We start from the raw sequence: 24,477 nt of genomic DNA on the forward strand, positions 1-24,477 counted from the left end.
TACTATACTGATACGATTAGTAAATGGTCTATGCTTTGTCGTAAAAAATGAAAAAGATTGATCCGAACTCAGTAGGCTTAATAGCATATTACCCATGATTCTATCGGTTTATGCATAGATTAACTTTTCGTAGTAAAGTGACCCGATTATATGCTCAATCATGCTAACACCTAATATAGAAGCTGAACTATGTTTCAAGGGCTGCTTATTAAAAAGCACACTAACTCGTAAAAGGATAATCTATACACATGCAACACATGCCAACTTAGCCTCATGCATTTTTACATGCAGTGAACCTGTATGACATACCGAAACATTCCTTACAAGATGCTTTAAAGTAGATAACTTGCCTTCTATCCTTATAATAGAAGTTAAATTACCAATCGCGTTGTGTGCTTTGTATAAAGTATCTTTTTTCGACCAGTTTCGATTAATTAACAGTTATTGTAATTACGGACAGACATACATTAACAAATTTAAAATTCTTTTTAGATATTATGATATGATAAAACATACAACAGATTTAATTAAATTTTCCCAATACACCTTGTTAATTTACAAGTTATAAGTAAACAATGCCAACTCAATATAGTCGAACGGTGACAACAAAAAGGGATGGGATGACGATTTCATTTTTTTGCTTGACATGGCTACCAATTGAGCTCATTATTTACATACAACGTGTTGAATTCTTTCCAGTGTTTGTGGATTTGTATTAATTAAAACAGCTATAGGAATTATTACACCAAAATTTAAACAACTATTATAAAGCAAAAAAACTGTGAATTATATTAATAATTACAATAAGTCTGTGTGTGCAAAAGCTATTATTTTGCACACCATTTGAAACTAATAAAGTCTGAAGTCTTAGTGCGTCAAGATCAACAGTTAAAAGTTCAAACGAGGAAGGGAAAGTAGTATTGAAAAAAAAATAATACTAAACTATATGATGACAACCAATTTGGTTAGTCTCATTTTTCGTATGTCCGCATCTGATAGGTATTATAATCTTTACAAATACTACACTACCAGATTACTCCTGTATAAAACAAAAGCAGTTGTTAATAATTCGTATATAGTATATGTTTATATGAACTGTAAAAAGAACACACAAAGATACTATACCCAAAAATCATTTGGCACAAAGTTGTATATATATCACAGTTAAAAAAAAACTGATATATTACAAACGAATCAGAACAAAATCTACTTTTGTAATTTACATAATAAAACATCACAGAAAGATGATATTCATTTTTTTTTTCAAAACTTTTCTAAATTTTTTTTTTAAAAAAATTGAAATAACCGTAAAAATGATAAATAATTTAAAATTTGACGTTGAAACTGAATTATTCATTCAATTTCTCAGTACAAATATTTAAATCTTTAATCATCTTATTTAATTCTCATTACTACTTCCCCTTCCTGATGCAATGACCTGGTCCCATTATTGGTCATTTATTCCAGAACACCATTCACCAGACATAGTGAATTTCCTATTGGCATGAGTTCGTAAGATTAAAATGGGTCTCCTGCTCATATAATAATAACCTATATACTTTTTGTTACCAACAAATGGCCCTCTTGCTGCCCATGTCTCCCCAATTGCCTTATGCCTGCCAAAAAAAAAAAAAACGCCATGTCCTGCTCGTGCGCAATATAGTTCTTGCACCCATATGGAAAATAGCCCTCGGCCCCCGGGAAAAAAAAAAGTTATCCAAGTGGAAAGTAACTATACAGTATGTATAAAAAAAAAATGCCCCCTTATGCACACTTGTTGGGTCGATGAATTTGCAACTCTTTCAGCAACGGAAGCAAAACGTGCAACACGTATGTATATATGTATGTATGTATTATATATATATGTACATGTATATGCAAGTTCGCGCGCTAAGCAAGGGCTTACCCATATAAATAACATATACTGCACTCGCGTCAAGCATAGTTGTGCCCATAAACATATGTAACACGCTTGTAGTGCGGACTGGTGCAGTCTGGGATTAACGTTTATAAGGCGAACAAGGAATCTGTTCACGTGTTGCATATTATATGTAAAAACCAAGTATACAAGTGCGGGCGAAATGTACAGAACAAAAGAAACAACCGAGCAGTTGACAAAAAAAAAAAAATTAAAATGCTGCATAAGTCAAACGCGGAAAAAAAAATAAATCGCACAACTCTTATTTAAAAGAAAAAAATTAACAAAGAATAAAAAAGCAACAGAACGAAATGCCGTAAAAATTTCGAAAAGGAAAGTGCAAAAAGCACGCGGAGCGTGATAAGGCCGCGTAATTCTGCTCGCGTTTTATGCCATTGTACTTCGCACGCAAAGTCCTTAACAAAGTTAATGCATGTAAATGCGCTTTCATTTATGGTACATCCCAACGGGAATCCGTTACATAGGTACGAAAATGGGGGACAATGTACAACCTACAATGCACAATGCGCGCATTTCATCATACACTTTTTATTCTACACATTTTGTTGCGTGCCGACCGATCGAACGGATGTTTTTTCAACAGCCTCGCGTATCTCATCATTCGCACGTTATTTTTATTGTTGAGCTTATTGAATGCACACAGCAATTCTTTTTCGTTCTTCTGAGATTATACCTTTCGGCATAAATAAATTACATTTTTAAACTTTTTACAAACTTTACATGATGTAAAATATTGCGAGAAGCATTTTACCACCTTCGGCGTGTTCATAAGTGCACGTATAACATTTAGCATGGGGAAATTATGATTGTTCTTGCTACTTAGCCATGCTCATCATGGTCATATCGTTACATATGTGATTCATTACAGCTTTTAGAAAACTCCCAAGGTTCTTTTTTCGCTAAAGAAAAAAAAAAAAAAAAGGCCAAAATATACGCCCCATTTTTTTACGACATTATTTACCAACTCGCGTATACTTTGCGACGTAAAAATGCCAAATGGCACTCCTACACTTGCTCATTTGATCTAGTAATTTGCACACGAGACATCGCTTTCATGTGAGTAGTACATATATAATAGCACCCACGGAGAGGAGCTACATTGTATGAACCCGATCGACTGAAAATGAACGCGCGTTTGCGCTTTTGAGATACCTTTTACATTCATTTTTTATTACATGAGAAAAAAGGGGATACATAATTGCAGGTGTGCAATATGACGTTTTCCTCATCAACTGAACAGTACATCCATTTGAGTGCGCTTGATCGAACTGCGTGATCATTCAAACCATGAAGAGGAATCGTTTCGACAATGTCCCGTTCCCTTTGCAAAAAAAAAAAGGAAATTCCCATGATTGTTGTGAAAATATGCTTTAAATGGGTGGTCTCCGTGTTAATACTTTAAAGAGTACACTCTTCTCTTACACATCACAGTTGGTTACTCAAAATGTGGCCATCATTTAGCGTCTCGCCAAACAAAGGATAATCACATTAATGCAAATTATTCACCCTGTGAAAACGTTATTTGTTTTACCCAGTGGGAAGGCTCCCATAAAACAAACACCTCCACACAAGAGCAACAATGCTTCCAAACAAAAGAGAGATGAAAAAAAAAAAACGCCCATAGTTAATACTTTTTCCTGGAACACATATTACTCCTGGTACGCGTAAACGTGTCATTTGCGGGAAAAATATTACAACGGCGAAACTTCCAACATTTGGAGTTTTTATAACACGTTGCACATTTCGCTTATTTCCCCATCCAATAAGCAAAAAAAAAAAAAAATTCAACTGGACAAAAATAAAAACATAATCCTCCCTTCCAGGGGGCTCTTACCTTGTTTGGGGTTAAATACTACTGAAATGTTCATGCCCTATATTCATGGTACACTGTGCTGCGCAAATTAATGCCCCTTTGGCGATGGCAAATAAATGTAAATTCACCGGCCATGTTTTTTTTTTTTTTTGGAGTAAAAGTACTTATTGCCCAATTTTACGTGAACAGAACTGTACAGAGAAAATGCGCAAATGTTTTTTACCCAAAATGATTATCACCATTTTCATGTAACGCCATGTATTATGCGCAAAAATTCAAAAATTGTTAACTCTTGGGAAGAAATGCATGTGTTGCGGGGGCGAGAACCAAACAGGCACGTAACAAGTAAACGCACCAAGTAAGGCCAAACGGGATCCCTCCATATGACTACATAAAATGGCCATTTTTTGGCCCACACAATGAACTCGCTCAAGAGGAAGCACACAATATCGTGCGCAAAAAAAAAAAGGCGAAACTGTTCCCCTTCCAAAGCGTGGTACCAACGCTTGTACGAAAACACGCTTATGGATGCTCAAAAATACCTTTGTCATTCTTTTTTTTCCTGTTCCCTTTATTGTTTCCATTTCTGGATTTACTTCGAAATATTTTATGCTAAACTTTGGGTTTCCAAATGTTTCCAATAAATGGTAAAAGTAACATTGAGGTCATCGGAAACGGAAATTTCTGCAAAAATTTGTTCGAACTTGCGTGATGGGTGCTTTTTTATGAACATGTATCCGTGATGCACGCATAGAAGTTTTCTTTCCTTTTTTTTTTTTCGCTTCATCTACACTTTTCCTTTGACGCAAAGTAATGCAGTCATTTGGAATGAGTTAAATTCTTTCCGATTTACTCACACGGTTTGTTAAATTACAAGTTGTGATGGTACATGATGCGTACCATTTGTGTACGTAATAATGAGTACGGGATAACGAACGGCACTCGAGTCTTTACATATAACATTCTTTGCGGAAAATGGTGGGGAAAATTAAAAAAAAAAAATCAAAACTGGGTTAAAAAAGACTCTCTCGGCGTCCACTTTTCGAGTTCAAAACGAGAAAAGGGAAATAGACACATATACACGCATGAACATGTATGCGCATGGGCATATACACACATGAACATGTACGCGCATGGGAATATACACTCTTGAGCATATGCATGTATACGTGCAAGCACGCATGTCACGCTTAGCAAAACGTACGAATAAGTAAAACTAAAGAGGTAAAGACAAAATGTGGTAACAAAGTTGCAGCCTTTGGGTATGTTCAACTTTATGCAGCACTGCAGTGGTGCGGCACCGTGGCATCCTTTTGTTTTCCTCGTTCAACTGAAGAACAACAGGATGGTCCTACGCGGATGTTCCTTATGATTGAGTATCACCAGGTGGTTGCTTAATATTTACGTTGATGTGCACAATCGAGTTCAGAAGATTCTTCTTCTCGGAACTGCCCTTGTCCGAATCACTGTCCTTCATGTTCTTCTCTATATATTCTTGTAATTCCTTCTCACTTGGAAATGTTTTAGTAATGTTTTTTCCCATGATGTACCCCTTCTGTGATTGAACAACTCCACCATCTGCGGTATCAAGTAAAAGGTTGACAACGAATGCAACCGTTTCGGGATCATCCAATTCGTTTTTATGTTTGGGTTTAAGCAAGTATGCACCTCCAATTAAAGTCGATATGAGGGCAACTGCTGTGGCTGCAGAGCCTGCCAGTATTGCGTTCTTCTTTTTTTTATCAGAGTTATTCAATTTTTCGTTGATTGCGTTGAACGCATCTAGGACTTTCTTCTTAACCACATTCTCTGAGCACATACATGGTGCCAATAAGTTAATTATGACGAGAATGTTTATGAGTAAAAATATGCAGGAAATTCTCATTTTGAGCGAAAGGTACGGCACTGATGATTTGAGTGGTTGTGCTTACAAAGCAGTGATGGGATCGTGCAAGTTGCACAAATTTATGCTTGGCACAGGACTCGCAAAAATGGCGTTACTGCGACAAAAATGGCTTATTTTGGCAAGTTGCTTTGTTTGGAAGAAATATGCTTTATTTAGGACAAAAGAGGCGTTTTTTCCGCGTTCTTTTCTTATTTTTGAATACTTATGTTGCTAATTTTTTTTTGTACTTCGATTTTTTTTGTACTTTTTTTCGCATTTCTTTGCATTTTTTTGCATTTTTTTTGCATTACTGCTTACATGCTTGCATATGTATCTTTCCGAACAACGGCAGCTCTTTCATTTCATCTACTTGTACTTCCATCGCCTCTTTTTTTGTTGTGTCTTTGCATGCACATCGGCGAACAATGCAACGTAATGTGGCCTCATAATAACCGCGGCTGCACGCGCCTTGGAAAAATATATTCAATTTTCCTTTTTGGCCACTAAGGAGAACGTGGGATCGGAGAAAAAAAAACGAAAGCGCCACCATGGTGTGCCTGCATTTGCACATGTACATGCGCATGACCCTTTTGTGCATGTAGTGGGGAGAACAAGACGTTCACTTCCTTTCGCGGGGCGAATTTCATCCACTCAATGTTATGACTTATCCACATAAAGTGGGACCACCAAATTGAAGGAGAACTTTTATACAGAGTAGCCACTTGATTAACACAAGCAAAAGGAACTACTGTTACATACACAAATTTTACATGCGTGCAAAATGAGAATCTGCTTAAGTGATTATTTTTTTCTTTACGTGCTGCATCGAAATGGAATGTCTCCAATTTGAACACATGGCGTGATAGCGAAAAGCACAAATTAAAAGACGTTTAAGTCTGTTTCTGTGTAGCAAACAGTTGCATATGTACTCCATTTTATATCTATCCCTTTGAATTACAAAACGACATTACATTAACAGAGGCCCATCCACATGTTTAACATTTCGTATGGCCCCTTTTCTCCGCAAAATGAGTGATGCAACATATACGATATGTGAAGAAATGACTCCATGTTTATGTTCATATGCAGACCCAAATGGGGCTATTCGAAAATATGCCTGCGGGCGAAGCAGCGCGTCCATATTTTTTAACCAGATTTCCCAATCCATATCTTGGCGCCAAAAAAATTGTTCAAATTTATGCCAAAATGTATACCGCCTCACGCTACTCGTTTCACCTTTAATTTTGCAAAAAAAAAATTGTCAAGTCAATGCGTGTAACTGCATATGTGTCTGTATGCACGCGAAACCTCGTGAACTCTTCCACAGGCCGGCCAAACCTATGTCCAATTTTCTCAAAATTAACAGCTAATAAAAAAAAAAAAATCACATGTTCCATAATCTCCATTAACTATTATTTTTTAGCAAAATTTTGCTTCAGTTGGGTCACTACATATAACGATGAAATGTTGTCACGCACAATGCTTTCTCAATTTTTAGCAGGATTTTGTTTTTTTTTAAAATATGGCCGTTAAAATGTATAACACCGCCTTACGCTGCTCAAGCAAATCTGATTAAAATTGCCCCCAAAGCAGCGCTTTTTTATGCTCTTCCCAAGCACATCCAATAACAAATATGCAGTCCTGAAAAAAAAAAAAAAAAAAAAACTCCAAACGGCTAACCGGTCTTACGCAAATACACACAATGGGACATGCATTTGAGGCTACTAAAAAAGAGGTACACCCTAATTTTTACCAAACTCTATAAAAGTAACACACACACGGAAATAAAAATTGCAAAATAAGTGGCATGATTGGAAATGCAAATAATAATCGTTCCCATTAAATTTAAAAAAAAAATATACAAAGTGGGGAAAAAAAAAAAAACATCCACATTTATTCCCCCATTTTATGCGTAAAGAAAGAAAAAAGTTCACATAATTTTCTCACTGATTACATCCCTATTTTTTCTAGCGCAATATTTCAATAAATGACATTTTAATTTTTGTCCATTTAATACACTTTTACACACCATACCATTTCCACAAGTCCGTTGCATGCCGAGTAACGAGACCCTCTCTTGTGTGTATAATCTCCTAGACCGTCACATATAAGCTTTAAAAAAAAAAAAAAAAAACAGCGAAAATTCTTAAAAAAGAATTTGTCGAAAATGCCATACGAGGAAGCACTCTTGTTGCACATGTTACTAAATTTCGTTTTTTCCTTTTAAATTAAATGTAAGAGTTCTAATTCAAGGAGCTTTTCCAACTGTACTAAATGCAATTGGGCTTATCAAAGCTTAAATAATTTCCCACAGGTATTACTCTGCAAATTGTCCTGTCTTTTGCTTAATACAAGACAAGCGCACAAGCTTTTTAATTAATTTTATGCCTCCCTTGGATGTATACCTCTTAATTCACGCAAACGATTTTTCCTTTTTTTAAAAAGAAAAAGAAAAAGGAAATGTTTATACTGGTGTAAACATGCATGAATAAAAAAGTTGCGCGTCTTTTGCGTTCGTAATTGTCCTAAGATCTTAAGATACTCTTAAAATTGGCATGCCATAAAATGCAATTTTTTTTTTTTTTTTCCTTTTTCCTTGTTCAGTTGCACAATTATTACTCTTTTTCAAATCTTTTTTTTCAATTTTTATTTTTTTTTTTTTGTTACACCATATCAAATTTTTTAATCATACAAATTGGATAAGTGAAAGTCAAAGGGTTTTCCTGTTATGTCCACAACAATTTAGGCTAAATCTTGCAAAAATTTAACCATGCCCTTTTTGTTTTGTTATTCAGGTGTATTGATACACATGTTGGGACATTTCTATCAAAAGATATTTGCATTCATGAGTTTACCCAACCGCGTGTGTGTTTTCCCTTTCGGTAACCTTACGCCCAGTGAGCTCCCACCCATGCGTGCTCTTGCGCGACTATGCGCACCTTTTTTTGTAATAGGACATGTTTCACCACTTCTTGCATCCTGCACTAGGGAACTATAGTCTTCATTTTTCAGTACTACGTTCCTTTCCAGAATTTTTTATCTGTCCTTAAAAAAATGAAAATAAATCGTGTTGAAATGGAAAGGCCTTATTTTTGCAGCGCCTTTGTCTTGTGACTATTTTTTTTTTTTATTCATTTATTCTCATTTTCCTACTTCTTGCCCTTTTGATGGGTAGCACTTATACGCCCACTTATCATGTGCATGAATAAATGATGAGTACTGTAGTGCAGTAACCTCTTACATTACTCATGTGTTACTTTTGGTGTATTCTTTTGGAGAAATGTGTTACTCGTTAAGTTTGTTCGAATGTGTATAAGCATAGTAGACACTCATTTTGACCCCTCTCCCATGTGTTTATTTTATTTCTGTTTTGTATTTATTAAGAGTTTGTTCTGCTCACTGGGTATATACCCTACTGGTTCGTGGACTACCCTCTCCCCTCGACCACCGCCAGATTGGCTTACCGTCTAGCATAGCTGAAATAAAACGTTGACAGCGCACTATGCCTACGTACCATTTTGTTTTTGCACCCTGAATATTTTAAACAAGTACATTTTCTTTCATGTGAACAAAAAGTACCATACAGAAATTAACAGATAACAACAAAAAAAAAAAAAAAAAATTCCCGTCTTGAACAATTTGCAAATGGGGAAAGAACCACCCCACAGTAAAGGGAAGCACCTCCCAGTTGCTACACATAAATGTGTTAAGAAACGACGAAGCATAGAAAAGGGAAAACAGAGAACACCCCCCAAATGGGCAATAATTAATAACAACTTCGGATTGCTATCCAAGTGGGACTCCCTTACACATAGCAGTAATGCAAATATGAAGGCAGGTCAAGTACACAAACATTTCTTTATTAAACCTAGGACATATTTCTGCGATATGCATCGCCAAAAGTGTGCATGTTTGGACAAATGGAATGGTAATTTAGTTCAATTGGAACTTTCAACGAAGAGCGACTCCAGAAAAACCGAAGAAAACCAAAGCGATATCACCACTGGTGACGAAACTGATAGGGGTGCTACAAATGGGGGTGCCACTAACAACTTCGGTTCCAATGGCGGCAATTGTAAAAGCCCTCTTAGTGATAAATCAAACGAGGTTGGAAAAAATCCGGTAAGAAGACACTCTTCCAAAGTGAGTGGCTTACAAAAAGACAGCTTCACAAAAAAGTACCTCCCCGCCAAGGGAACCGCTACAGATAACACTATCACGAACGCGGAAAACACAGAGAAAGACCCCTTGTCCATTTTTAAAACCGAATCGGATAAAATTCTAGAACACATTAAAAAATGGAAAATGAAGAGATCGACTCTTTTCAAAAGGGATCACATGCCTGACTATGTGGGCAGTAGGGAGACCCCTTCTCCAAGCGCGAAGGAAGTCGCCCCGAATTATTCGAACTTCCTTAGGGACAAAAAAAGGAAAAAAAAAAAAAAGATACGTGTGGAATTTTTCCAAAAAAATTGGAAAGTTTCAGCAGTGGTGAACGAGCCCATTACAACTATGCAAATGGTGAAAAAAATGACTCTCCAAAAAATGAGGCTCACATTCAAGACAAGACAACTGAAGGGGGAACATCACATACAATGGCAACCTTCTATAATAATAAGGTAAAAAAAAGCCATTTAAAAAACGAAGAAATTTGTTTCAGTCAAAAGGGAGATTGTAATTTCAACCAACTCGATGAGTTCCACATTGTAAGTGGACTCACCATGGAGCGAAAGCTGACTCTGTCTGGAGGGAACTGCCCCAGGCATAAAACTCCTTCTGATCGCAGCAGGTGCAGTGTTGGTGACAGGTCCATCCCTGCAAACATACCTAGCATAGAAGAGTTATATCAAAACGAGCAAATTAACCAACGAAAGAAAAGAAAAATTGAAACCCAAAGTGACAGAAATGCATTAATTAACAGAACGAACAACTGCAAAAAACTGTTGAGTAGTCTTCCTGCTTTACGTCTAAAGGACGACTCGGATAATGACGCCCTTCATTCGAGTCAAATCGTTAGCAATCAAGTGAACTGTGCCTACTCACCCAAAGGGCACAACCAAGACATAGCTTTTAAAAGCGATTTAAAACGGAAAAATTATATTTTAGCTAACAAAAGTGCATACACAAAAGACTCCACTGAGTCAGCAAAACATAGCTATGACATTTATGAAGAGGAGAATCGAAAAGCGGACACGAAAGGGTTCTCCACTCCAACTAAAAACCTAAACAATGCCAAAAATTTTATCAAAATAGGCACTTCACAAGATGTTCTTCATAGCGCTACCAAAAAGTTAAACTTGGAAGAACGAGCCATTGCAAAGAAGAGCATACAGAATGAACGTAGAGAATCCCCAAATGTAAAAAATGGAAATAAAAAATCTCTAACCGATCGGAAGGTGAAATTCGAACAGGGAAAAAGGAACCCTCACTCACCCGAAGAAGCTGCTAAGGTGACCCAAAGAAGAAATCATACAGAATATAATGACAACTCTGCTATTACTACAGAAGAAAACAGAGGAAAAAAAACATCCAGAAAACACACATCTCAGATGATCCACTTAGGGAAGACATCTGAATCCAATTTAGGAAAAAGATCCAATAATAATACCACTCTAAGAAACGAGAAAGGCACCTTCGGTGATGCCAATCCAACAAAAAGGGGAACTCCCAATGGGTCAAACAACTTTCCTAAAACGAACATGCTAACTCATTCAAATAGGACAAAGAAATCAGAACAACTGAGACGAATTAAACAAATGGATAGCTCATGCAAAACGGCAGGTTTTACCAATAACAATGTCCAAGAAAAAATAATGGAAAAAAATAACCAAAGTGAGGTGAACAAAGTGAAACCTACAATAAATGACACAGCCGACCAACCCTTCTGGGATGAAAAGCAAAAATTAGAGGAAAGGAAAGACTCGCATCAGCCACAAAAAAGCAAGGCAATCCAAATGGACACCAATAAAAACGTAAAAGCGATTTTTAGCTCCAACTTTATAGAAGCACCAATTTATAACCAACTTGGAACAAATTTGAAGTTGCGTGAAGGAATGACGGATGGGGACAGATATGCCAGTGAACAGTCAGAAATTTTTTTGCATGAGAAACCTTCACCATGTAGCAGCGGGAAGACAGAATATGCAAGCTCCGTGTCATCACCCGATCACAATTCTAGTGCGTTTCACATGATGGAAGAAGGAAAAAAAGAGATACTCTCGACAAAACGTCCAAATTATAAAAGCCAGGAAAGTCTGCTATACGAACTGATACACACAAATGACAATAAAAGTAGAATTAAACAATTTATTGAGCAATCTGAGGAGCGACAAAACGCATGCACAAATTTGTGCAGCGAAAATTCCCCTCATAGAAGTGGAACAACGGAAGCAAACACTAACGCTGTCAATGTGAAGACAACTGGGATGAATTCCCCTCGGGGGAAGTGTCACAACCAAGCCGCACCAAATGACGAGCAAGACAAATCTCAAAATAGCACTTCAAATGATCAAAAAAAACACCTAAAAAAAAGCAACGAAACTTTGCTATACGAATTAATCAACGCGAATAATAACAGAGTGAGAATTCTAAATTTCCTGAAACGGTCTAGCATACGAGAAAGCAGTCTTAGCCAAAGGGGAGACGCGGAAAGAGACTGCCCCAAACAAAATGGGCACGAAAACGATCGTTTAGGGGAAGAAGCCGTTAAAATTATGCCACATATATTGGAGGCCCCACCTCCATTGTCTTCCCATTCAAGCAGTGCAAAGGCACCTACGATGAAATGTACACTTCCCAAATGGAAATCCACTCGGGCATGCAAAACAGTGGCAAACAAAAACGCTCCAAAGTACACAATTTCAAGCAAGTACCACAATAAATATGCACCCCAGAACAAAATCAAGGCACCTACAACTAAAATGCAAAGCGCGAAAGAAATTAAGCAAAAGGAAAGCATCACATCAAGTGACAAAATTAAAAATGGGCACAAATTGATGGCAAATAAAAAAGGGGAGACAAAACTGTCTCATGTGCAAAGTCGTGATGCACCACATCAGGTAAGCAGTAGGAACCCCCTCAGTAGAAGCACCGCCAAAGGGAAGGATACCCAGAGGAGGCAAATTATAACACCAAAAAGAGGAGAAAGGGACTATTTAACTCTCCCCAAATTGAAAAGTGGGTCCATCCAACATGACATTCCGAAACGTCCCAAAGGTATAACAATCAAACCAGTCCATATTAAAGACAAAAATGAAAGTAAGAAAAATATTCATTCTAACACTTTAACCATTAAAAAGCAAGTAGATAACCTACCAACCAAATGCACACATGCAGAAGCTGCGTCGAAAGTACCTATCCCTTCGCACGTGCAAAAGGGCCAATCCAAAATGGCGAATCATCATGGAAGAACCACCAACCAGGTAAAGATAAAAAAATGTCCCATCATTCAGCAAGCTATCCCTAGTCAAACTGAACAAAAAACGAAAGGGGATATTTCAGAGAAACAAAAAAACAGCAAACAAGTCGCAGAAAAAATACTTCAAAGCGACAAAAAACAAAGTGTCCAAGACGGAACCATAAAAAAGGACCATACTAAACATAAAGTTAGCACCACCACAGATAGAGGGGAAAAAAAAAGAAAGCTACTCTCTGGTGCAGAAGCTAACACAAGGGTTAAAGCAAGGAAGGTGCAAACGGAAATGATTCCCAAGAAAATCAGCGTACAAATGATGACCAAAAAATGGGGGGACAAATTTGAGCAAAATGGACAAAGTGGCACTAATGAAGAAGGGCAAAGAGTTAACTCTGCTTCTGATGTAAAAGTAGCGGCCAGCAAAGAAACGACCCCCTCAGTAATGAACCCACTTAAAAAGGTGATCACAGAATGTACCCATATATTACTAGAAAAGAAAAACAGGACACACTTCACCAATTCAAATGAAGAGACCACATTTTGTGTGTTTAACAAAGACGTTCAAAAAAATTCCCGCAATGAAGACATCCAAAAGAGCTTCTCTCTTTACGTAAGCATAGCCGTTGTGAACCCTCCAGTGGGACAACACCTGTTTAGCACATTCTCGAATAGAATGTATAACCTACTAATCACTGTTAACCTGAATGAAGTCCCCCCTTTTGATGAATTAAAAAAGAAAAAACTAGAAAAAAAACAGAACAGTATCTCACATGAAGGGGGATATACCTATCTCTCATCAGCAGCACAAGCACTTACAAAAATGAAAACAATGGTTACCATTCATTTCTACCAAACGGAAGGGACAAACTCTGTAAAAAAATGGACCACTATGACGGTCCAACATTTAGAGATCTATCACTGGAGTGGTAAGAAGGCTAATCTGGTGGTAATGTACAGGCAAACAATATGCCTTAACAAGGTAGAAGAAGTCAAACTAACACACCAAATAAAACCACACCTAGCAAACGTAGAAACTGCTACAAAGGAAGAATGCAAAGAACTCCCAACATTGCTTCAAGCAGAAATGCACTCAAATCACTACGCTGCAGGGAAAGTAAAAAACGAAGACTTTAACACGGAGAACATGGCATGGAAAAATAAAATTTCACACAGTACTATATTCATTACAGATCCACTTGTAAAATGTACCATAAAAAGAATTATCATGTCAAGAGAAGAAGGGAAAGAAGGGGAAAAAAAAGAGCCAATCAAATGGTCGCACTACCTACCCCCAGCAGGATCAACAAAACTGATTTGCACGCAGAGGAACATACTAAACAGGTCATTCATTGCAAGTCCAAAGAAACTCATCGGAGGTAGACACATATGTACATGGGAACTTCCCAGAAACGGGAAAAACATCCCATTCGACGAATCAAAAAGAAAGAAGGATCCTGCAAAATTTAGTGTAATGCATTATCAAATTACAACACTCGATATGGACAATAAGCTTGCTTCAGATAAAGTCCAGACAAAAAAGATGTGCGCTAACGTAGGCAAAAAAGGAAATAAATATGTGCTGGCGAAAAAAAAAAATTATGAGCTGGGGGGTGTTATTCCCGAGGTACAGGAAGAGACAGATCCGCAAATCACAACACAGTGGGGTTTACCAAGTGTCGATGATGAAAAAGGCAAAATGACATCAACATGTCTCACAGACAGGAACTTAAAAGATGCAAAAAAAGATGTAGTTGCCATAAAGAGGATTAAACGTGAAGGATTCGATGAAGGCAAAAAAACGCTAATGATTGGGGACCTTAAAGAGGGCTCTCAACAAATGGAAAATGGGATCCCACTGGAGCTGCAAAATGGGACCCCGGTTCAGTTACCATATGGGACCCCATTGAAGTTGCAAAATGGGAACCCGGTTCAGTTACCATATGGGACCCCATTGAAGTTGCAAAATGGGAACCCGGTTCAGTTACCTCACACGAACGATAACAGAATCACAAACCAAACCACGCAACCACCCAACGGAGATATCGAAAAAGAGATATTCACAATCAAACAACTAATAAAGGAAATTCTCACAGAAATGAAAAACGGTCTTGTGAAAGAAGCGAAAACGAAGAAATCGAAAAATTCCAAGAGAAAAAATTCAAGGCTTAAAGAAGTTAACAGAAATGCTGGCATAAAAAACTTCAATAAAAGGGGTTCAAAACGGAAAAAGGGAAAGGACACCTCCATTGAAAAGGTAAAAAACAAAGACATAAATGTAACTACCTCAGTTATCAACATGAAACCTTCCAGTATGGAAATGGAATGTGTAATGAATGCGCTGGAAAAGGATTCTGTAATAGGGATATCAATCGAGGAAGGTATGGAAGCGTCTACTCGCGAAGTTACAGCGGTGTCGGATGTAAGCGGTGAAAGTAAAGTCATGGTAGGAGCTGAGTTAAGTGCCGCTGATGACGCCATGATGCTGGAAGATGTGCTTTGCCGAAACCATGTAATTGTGTGGCAGGCTGTTAGTGACAAAAGCGCCGCTACGATGGTGGAGGACGTACACGACCAAGACAATGTTATGCTGATGGAAAATGCAAATGGGTACATTGACGTCGTGGTGGTAGAGGACGTAGGTAGCGAAAATGCCCGCATGATGGTGGAGGACGTAAGCAGCGAAAATGCCCCCATGATGGTGGAAGATGTAGGTAGCGAAAATCCCCCCATGATGGTGGAGGACGTAGGTAGCGAAAATTCCCCCATGATGGTGGAGGACATAGGCAGCGAAAATGCCATCATGATGGTAGAGGACGTAGGTAGGGAAAATCCCCCCATGATGGTAAATACACCTAGTCAAAGCGCCGCCCGCCCAGTTGACGATCGGCAGAGCGAAATCGAAGTGGCAGACTTCGTGGATGAGCTCGTCAGCGAGTTGGAGGACTACGAACCAAGGAGCGAAAACAAAAAGGATGATGCACCTTGTAGGGACGCAAAAAAGGAAGAAATACGACAAGAAATTAAAAAGTTAATTGAAATGGTAAAAGAATTGAAACGAGAATATACGAAAGAAATCCAAAAGGATTGTTCCCAAAATGACATGGAAAAGGAAAAATTCATGATAACAAATTTCGATGAAACGAATGGGAAGGCACAAATAATAGACCTTCCCTTTGCCGAGGATGATGGGGCCATGTTAGAGGACTTGCCAGCGGGCATTTTAACCCTTCAAATAAAGGAGGAAAATACAGAAAAAGAATTTCAAAATGGCATGATAAAAGATCACGAAGGAGAGGAGTCTTACAAACCGGATATGAACAAAATAGCAACCACACTGCCCGAACATATCAACCTAGAACAAAAGTTAAAAAGTTGCAACGATTTGGACAATGCCAAGGGGGATAACGCCACTACACACTCTTCAAGGCCAACATGTACCAAAAAAAAAAAAAATTCAATGAAAGGGTTAAACTAAAACTAATGATGCGCGAGAGCCTTAAAATGGGCAATTCGAACGAGGCAAAAATGAGGGAGAGGAAAGAAAAAGAAAAACTGAAGCAAATTATAAAAGATATTTTAAACGCGGAAACGATTAGGAGATTTCTTAACAATCAAGCTGCTGAAAATGATGTACATGAGGTCCCAATAAAAAGAAGCTTGCCTCATGTGAGAGCAGAAGGGGAATATGTGAACGCGCGCGGTGAAGCGCTCGCATGTGTAAAGGCCGCAACACATGAAAAGGCCGTCAAACGTGAAAAGGCCGCAACACATGGAAAAGCCGTCACACGTGCAAAGGCCGCTATACGTGTAAAAAAGGCTACGTGTGCCAACGGGGCCACAAAAAGTGTAAATCCCTTAGGTGCTAAACTCCCCTTGCCAAGTGCTCAAATACCCCAACTCGGTGAGGACATTTGCGACAAAATCGACCTGCGCACCCCAAACGATGCCTGCGGCGAGAGCCCTGTGCAAGAGAAAGAAACCGCACAGGGAGAAACACAAAATGAAAATTCCACCGCAAAATCAGAAAGAAACGAAAAAATAAAGAAACTTATGAGCAGCAAAAGGGTGACATTAAACGAAAATTTAGCCATGAGAAGGGCATTTTTCAATGCACAGAAAAAGGCAGGCAGGGAAAACATTACCGATGATTTCTTCTGTTAATGCTCGTGATAGTACGCCAAGGGAAAAAAAACTTCAGGTGATCCCTTATTCAATTTTGCAAAATTGAAAAGCGCATACTTTTTAATTTTTTCAACACACACCAAGGTGACGATACATATATGTCCCGAGCGGGCGACACAAAACTGAGCAGTACGAACCCATACATTAAAAGGAATAATAAAAAAAAAAAATAGATAAAATCTAATAGTAGAAAAAAAAAAGGGAGATAAAATAAATCAGAGTAAAGTGTACCTCAGCACTTACCTTTCTGTATCATATCCTACTTCGCGCAAAAGTACCAGTCGTACGTGTACCTTAGCGTGTACATTTAATTGTACATTTAATTGTACATTAAATTGTACATATAAATTTAAAAGTACGTGTACGCATTCGTTTACTTATGCGTACCATGCACGCATTTCTCTACTAATACGTACCGTGCACGCATTTCTCTACTAATACGCACCGTGTACGCACATATATTCCTCCCCCCAGTGACCTCAACACCTTTGTGAGCTAACACCCACTCACATGTATACACTTACGCATGTGCGCAGCACATTACAAAAAAAAAAAAAAAAAGAACAAACAAGGTATGCGCATCGCGTACATTTACGTGGAGGTGTACATATGATCTCTTGTCACAACAGGAAGCGGAAGAATAAAGAAAAACGATAAAGATAAAGAGGGGGTAGCTAAACGGTGACGAGCACACAAGCAAACAAGCAAGCAAACAAGCAAACAAGCAAGCAAACAAGCAAGCAAACAAGCAAACAAGCAAGCAATCAAACAAACAAACAAGCAAGCAATCAAACAAACAAACAAGCAATCAAACAAACAATCAAAACGATAAAGCGGCAAATACAAAACCCGTGAAACATTTGCTAACGCAAGCATGTGTGCAGTGCAATCGTTCAGAAAAAAGAAACAAATTCGCCTTACATACTCACTTACCCTGCGCTTAATCAGAAGAAAGGGGAGAAAAGGGAAAAAATGAAAACCCCGCTACTTCGTGCATGCGCATCCAAAACTGAAGCAATAAGAGACCAAAAAAAAAAAAAAAAGAGAGCGTAATTAGTGTGAGCATACTGCATAAGGAAAAGAGGGAGGTAGAAAAAAGGGAACAACTCGTAGTTAAGAAGCCCCCGCTAGAGCTAGCAAAAGGACAGACGCAGAGAAGAACAAGTCGTGAACGCCGCTATCACCGCTAACAACGCTAACAACGCTAACAACGCGAACACCGCCAACACCGCCAACGCCGATAACCGCTCACAATGGAGGTAACCGTAAGCGCCAAGAACCCCGAGGAAACGCAGAGCAACAACGATGACAAGGACACGAACAAGTACGCAGAGCAGAGGGAAGAAAACCACGACGCTATGAAGGAGAGTGACACCACCACACTGGACGAGGAAAAGGCCTTGAAGTATCAAAAGAACCAATTCGGGATCAGACTTTACGATAACGACTTAAAGTACAGTGACGACATTCAGACGATCATAAAAAAAGTGATTAACGACAAGAATATCCATTTTTTCAAAAGGTACTCCTCCTTCCTCCTTTACCTAAGCAACGAGGTGGAGTACATCGATATCGATGATCGGAGCAAACTACAGAAGAAGGAAGCCAATGATGAAAACACCAAGGTGTTTTTTAAAATCCAGCTGACTCCACAAAATATGAGCATTATTTATAATATACTGGACAAAAAAATGATAGAAAAAATATTATCCTTGTGTGAAAATAAATACAAAAAAAGCAAAACGTCTATCGGGTATGCAACAGATAAACAGGAGAATTACAAAATCACCGATTCCTCCAACAGAACAAGCTCCACAGTCTTCCTATACACAATTAGAAACAGATCCATGATTGAGCAAAACCAAGTAGATAACGAAAGCTCCATTGTATACACAAAGGATGAAAGTATTATGGACTTAGAAAATACAATATGTAACTTGGTCAAAATACCGCTGTGCTATTTGGAACCCCTAGCCATTGTAAAATATGAGAAAAATAATTACTTCAATGTGCACCATGACGGGACCTTTAGGAGGGCCACTCTTTTAATATACCTGAACGACGTCGATGAAGATGGGGAAACCATTTTCCCACATTATAATTTATCTATCAAGCCCATTCAAGGGTCCGGTATTTTCTGGTACAACAACATCCCCGTGGAAGAGGAATATGCCATTACGTACTGCGTAAACAGAATAAACGAAATTTATGAGCAAGAAAGATTGAAGTCGGCTCAAAATGCGGAAGCCGGCGTGAGTCCCTCCGCTGCAACACCGGCAACAGCGGCAACTCCAGCAGCAACGGCAACTCCAGCAACAGCGGCAACTCCAGCAACACCCGCACCAACTGCAACCCCCACGGTATCTGCTCAACTCCCCCCCACGGAAGACAACCAGAGTGCCAATTTCCCCTCTTCTAAATGTACACCCCCCAACTCCACCACGACAAATCTAATCACGACAAATCTGAACACAACAAATTTGAGCACAACCGGAGATGACCTCTCCAGTACGTACAAAAATCCAATCAACAAAACGGTGGACCTAATTAATTTTTTGAAGGATAAGTCCAACTTAGAAAAATTTTCCATTGATATCATTAATGACGAACTGGGAAATATGTATATCGCAGACATGACTATGCTGCACAAGGCCAACAAAGTTTCAGATGAATACAAATATGTAATAAATTGTTTTTTCAATATTAATATAGTTAGGAATGTATGAGCTGGGTCTGCTAATTCGTGTGTGTGCCGTATGGGGACTTGCTGCGTGGTGTGTATTTTGCCCTCCTTTGAGGAGGCAGTAATCAGGCAGTTCGTGTTCACCGCGTCCAAGCCGTACATATACAAAACGGGGTCAAGGTGGACCACTGGACTTGGTACCTTTACACAGAATGGACGCCATCAAGTGAATTAAAAAGAAAATAGCATTCCTTTTCCAATGCAAACAGGAAACAATCGGAGAAGACGCACCATCGCCTGGAGCGTAGCACCAATTGGGAAGTGCTTGCGTGTTGGGAAAACACAACAAGGGGGAAAAGGAGCAACGGGCAACTGCGAAAAAAAAAAAGCGGAGGAGCCCAAATGATCAAATGACGTTACTTAAAAGGGTTTCGCACGTAGGGATACCAAAAGGACATTTCGCATTTGTGAGCACACGCGTAATGTCCACGCGAACCCGGCTGGTATATCTGCTTGTGGTTTAGCTTGAGCTTTTGCCTGAGCTTTTGCCTGAGCTTTTGCTTAACCAAGTGGCCTCCCCCCCCGTCGTCATTTAGTTAGCATTACGCAATATGTTTTTTCCCCCTCTCTTCTACGGCACACTGCTGCTACATTTTCACCCAATCGGGTTTGTAATTATCTTAAACCCGTGCGCCCACGTGCCACGTGCAAATGTGCAGACACGCAGATTACACCGCACCCACACAAGCAACGTCTCCAAAGGTCCATACCCCTTCCCCTCTAATTAAATCATTTGTGTATGTTTTATCACAATTTATTTTACCGTGCGGGACTCTAAGTCGCTTTGCGGTATTTCCCCCTTTTTCCTTTCTTTTTTTTTTTTTTTCTGTCCTATAATTAAAAACGTTTCATGATTTATTCATTCATACGTTTTTTACACTTTGCCTTTTTTTCCCCTTGTGTCCATACTCCGTATGAACTTTTTTTTTCCTCTTTTTTTCTCTTTTTTCCTTTTTTTTCCGCCCTTCGGGTCATTTATTCCCCATCACGCTGTAAATTTATGCCGTAACCCGGATGGCGGCGCGAATTGATTGTCCTGCCCTAATACGCCTTAACAAAAATATGTCGAATCTCTTAATAGTTATACAAGGCCGTTCCTGCGATATCTAGGCGATTATGTAAGAATCGCCACGTCATCGGGTGTAATTCCTAGTGTACAATCTACGAAAATTGGGAAGAATTGAAAAAAAAATTGTTAGGAATAATAACCATTACGCGTGGGGGGGATGTACATATGCGCGTCCTGCCCTCTTCACCAGTAACAAAAGGGGGAGCGTTAGAACTAGGTGTGTGCTAAGCATTCCACCGTCCGTCCATATGCATATAACGATGGAGGTGTGTATATGTGACCCCCCATGAATCTGTACATGCACAGAGACATATTCCATTTTTGAGACACCTCTCCTTACCGGCTTCAACATCTCTGGTTTTATCTTGTGGTGCAGAATGTTTTTATCGACATCCTCATCGATCTCGCCAATTAGGGTTCTAGGAATGGGGAAAGGAAAAAAAGCTGCACGTGTAGCGGTTGCAAAAAAGGCGATGCTACACAAAAAAGGAAGAATGGTCCAGTTCGTGCTGGCCACCTTCCCTTGCAACGCATTTTTGCCAAATTACACGGTGTCTCCTCGTATGATGTACAGGCCCAAGCTTATTTTCTCCAGCGATTCTTTGTAAATCCTCTCGTAGCAATTTCCAAGGATGATGTTGGTCGTTTGGTCGAAGCCTTTCAGTTTGCCGGTAAAAATTCGACTATCATTGGTTATGACTAATATTTCGTCTGCAACAGGGAAAAAAAAAAAAAAAAAAAAAAAAAAAATGTAACATATTTGGAGCAAACAGCTTTGTAAGTTCCCCCATTGTTATCTACCCATTTGGGGATTTTTCCGTTTTCCCCTACTTTCTAAGTACGATTCGATATTTATAGACGTCATGGTTGTACAGTTGTGTGGTTTTCCGAGGGGGGTGAAGCTTAATTCCGTGGGGACAAATACAGGTTTAACGCTTCTACAGCCCAAGCGGGGGAAGTCACCAGCGTAGACGTGTTGCGTAGAAGCGTTGCGGAAAAGTGTTACGTAGAAGTGTTGTGCACCTGTACATGTATATACGTGGGGTTAACTTCCCTACCCTCTTTTGTGCTGTGCCAACTTGGGTTGGAGATATCTTCCTCTACGTTCTTCCAATTAAGCTAAACGACTTCGCAACTGCCGCCAAGCCTCACCTTCACTATCATCAATAAAGCAAGCCTTCGTAATTTTACAAACGAGTGAATATAAATCCCACTGCGTGTTTCCTCCCTCGTAAAAGTAACAGACTTGGAGACGCCCAATGTGTTGCAATCCTGATATCATGAAGATGGCCTCTTCAACGTGTTTCAAAAGGTGTTGACAATTTTAACAAGAAAAAAAAAAAAAAAAAATTAACTCACCTTCTCAAAATGACAAACAAACGTGTGCATATTCGCCTACAAATATGCATATAATTTTTTTCATATTTCTGCCCACATGCTACATGCAATTTTTCATTCATTTTTCACGTTTTAATTCGCTTCTTTTACCTTTATTTGCACTTGCAAAAAAAAAAAAAAAAATTATTTTTTACATAAAAAGGGTTGACCCTTACGCGGTTTTCTCACGCACATATTCGGACGCAGCGATTTGCAAAATAGGAAAGGTTCGTCCCTTTTCCTGCATAGTCGCTAGCAGGGTTGCTCACTCGGGCAGTTACCCAGACTGAACCCCAACGCGGGATGACGTTCATACGTGGAATCCTTACCGAAGAAAAAAAAAAGGGAAAAAAAGGAAAAAAAAAGGGGAAAAAATGTGCGCACGGGAATTCCATACAGGGATGTTACTACCGTTCACTCAACAAACTGAGTTGCCTTCTTTTCCTCCACAAGGTAAACATAACATCGCACGGAAAAGGCGAAGTGGGTGCTGGTCACCCTCCGAAGAACGATTAACCTTTTCACCCTATCACAACTTACACACTTTAATTAGTCACATGGAAGGGGACCTCCCCCCCAACTTCAGAGAGACCTATCACGAATTAACCAACGCAGCATCTGCACATGCGGGCAACGCTTGGCAATTTTCGACTGTGCGCGATATACACCATCACCCCAAATGCATCAACGCCGTAGTGGTTTACCCCCCTTCATGTAGGAACCCCATTCGAATCAGTTTCGCAAAAGGGAGTCCTCAACTGTGACTCCGTTTTGAGGGGTAGCTAAAAGTTGAGGCGCAGAACAAAGGGCCAAACAGATGGCGAAACTAAAGACGCAGTCTTATTTCTTTATATATATTTTTTTTTCTTTCCATTCGAAAGGTTGTTAAAATGGTTTGTTACACAATACGCGTGGTTCTAAAACGTGTTCACTAAAAATATAGTAAGGGGGATATACCGCTATCACTCCGCGTGCGCAAACGTGCAAACATCGCGCACTGCAAACCGCGCACTGCAAACCGGCCATGACAGCACATCTTCGTATGGTAAGGATGCTCCGCTTGACCAAAAGGTGGCGCAATGAATTGAAAAAAATTGCCACAAAAAAGACTGGCACCAATTTGCGAGGCGTCTAAAAATGTACACGAGCGCATCTACTCCCCCCAGTGAAAAAAAAAAAAAAAAGAACCCTAAAAATTTTTAGGGTTCAGTAAAATATTAGAGTTAGCTGGAAAGTAAGTAACATTTTTGGACTTACTTAAATTCTCAGCTATTTCTTTTGCAGCTTCTAACTTTCTAATTTCAAGTAAACTATTTCCATACTCTTTAACAGCTGAGGAAATTAACTTAGCTGCCTCCGCTTCTCCCTGTGCTTTAATAACAGCCGCGATTTTCTCCTGTTCAGTTTTAGCTACAATAAACTTCACTCGCTCACTTTCTTGCTGAGCCACCTGCTTATCTTCGATGGCCTTTGCAAATTCTTTTCCATAACTGAGGTGTGTAATGGCTACATCGTCCAACAGGATGTTAAAGTGTTTAGCTCGTGCCGTTATGCTTTCTCTGATTTCTTTCGAAATTTTATCTCTTTGAGTTAAAAGTGATTCTGCATTGTACTTTGCAACAACTGCCTTTAGTACTTCATTCCCTATGGACGGCAAAACACGCTCATCATAATCGGGCCCCAGGGTACTATGTAAGTAGGGCAACTGCTTTGTGTGCGGTCTAAAGAGAAGCCTCAAACTAAGGGTAACAATCTGTAGATCCCTCGTTCCCGTCGTCGTATTTATCACTTTGGGTTTCATTTTTATATCATATATATACGGAGTTTGGAACCATGGGATGTAGAAATGGCTTCCTTCTCCGTAAGTATTTTCGCTTACTCCTCCAAACCGATTAAACATGACGCACCTTTCTCCACCATCTACGTCGTAAATGAACGTGTAAGGGATTAAACTCAGCCCCCCCGCTACTACACTCAGCCTGCCAATGGACGAAAGCAGTTTTTCCATTTCAAAGGGGGGAGAGGAGGAGGAGGAACTATAGGGAGCAGTGAAGG

At 39.2% G+C, this 24,477-nt stretch overlaps 5 protein-coding genes across 5 annotated transcripts; 2 read left to right on the forward strand and 3 right to left on the reverse strand.

Moving 5' to 3' along the window:
- Positions 1–5,118: 5,118 nt before the first annotated feature.
- PCYB_051170 (early transcribed membrane protein) lies at positions 5,119–5,637 on the reverse strand (the record flags this gene model as incomplete). Its single annotated transcript, XM_004220998.1, has 1 exon — positions 5,119–5,637. One exon carries the CDS (start codon positions 5,635–5,637, stop codon positions 5,119–5,121), a length of 519 nt encoding a protein of 172 aa, XP_004221046.1.
- Positions 5,638–10,182: 4,545 nt separating this feature from the next.
- PCYB_051180 (hypothetical protein) lies at positions 10,183–16,526 on the forward strand (the record flags this gene model as incomplete). Its single annotated transcript, XM_004220999.1, has 2 exons — positions 10,183–10,256; positions 10,433–16,526. The coding sequence occupies 2 exons, from the start codon at positions 10,183–10,185 to the stop codon at positions 16,524–16,526; spliced, it is 6,168 nt and encodes a 2,055-aa protein (XP_004221047.1).
- A 2,605-nt stretch (positions 16,527–19,131) lies between these two features.
- On the forward strand, positions 19,132–19,959 carry PCYB_051190 (hypothetical protein; the record flags this gene model as incomplete). The annotated part of the gene is made up of 2 exons (XM_004221000.1): positions 19,132–19,419; positions 19,795–19,959. The coding sequence occupies exons 1-2, from the start codon at positions 19,144–19,146 to the stop codon at positions 19,957–19,959; spliced, it is 441 nt and encodes a 146-aa protein (XP_004221048.1). The 5' UTR covers positions 19,132–19,143.
- A 1,166-nt stretch (positions 19,960–21,125) lies between these two features.
- On the reverse strand, positions 21,126–21,910 carry PCYB_051200 (U6 snRNA-associated Sm-like protein LSm8; the record flags this gene model as incomplete). Its single annotated transcript, XM_004221001.1, has 4 exons — positions 21,126–21,137; positions 21,386–21,464; positions 21,594–21,756; positions 21,877–21,910. The coding sequence occupies 4 exons, from the start codon at positions 21,908–21,910 to the stop codon at positions 21,126–21,128; spliced, it is 288 nt and encodes a 95-aa protein (XP_004221049.1).
- A 1,769-nt stretch (positions 21,911–23,679) lies between these two features.
- Positions 23,680–24,223, reverse strand: PCYB_051210 (prohibitin putative; the record flags this gene model as incomplete). The annotated part of the gene is made up of 1 exon (XM_004221002.1): positions 23,680–24,223. A coding segment is annotated over one exon (544 nt), but the record flags the coding sequence as incomplete, so codon positions are not given.
- Positions 24,224–24,477: the final 254 nt, after the last annotated feature.

This window comes from Plasmodium cynomolgi, chromosome 5, assembly GCF_000321355.1.
Source record: "Plasmodium cynomolgi strain B DNA, chromosome 5, whole genome shotgun sequence".
NCBI classification, from domain to species: domain Eukaryota; phylum Apicomplexa; class Aconoidasida; order Haemosporida; family Plasmodiidae; genus Plasmodium; species Plasmodium cynomolgi.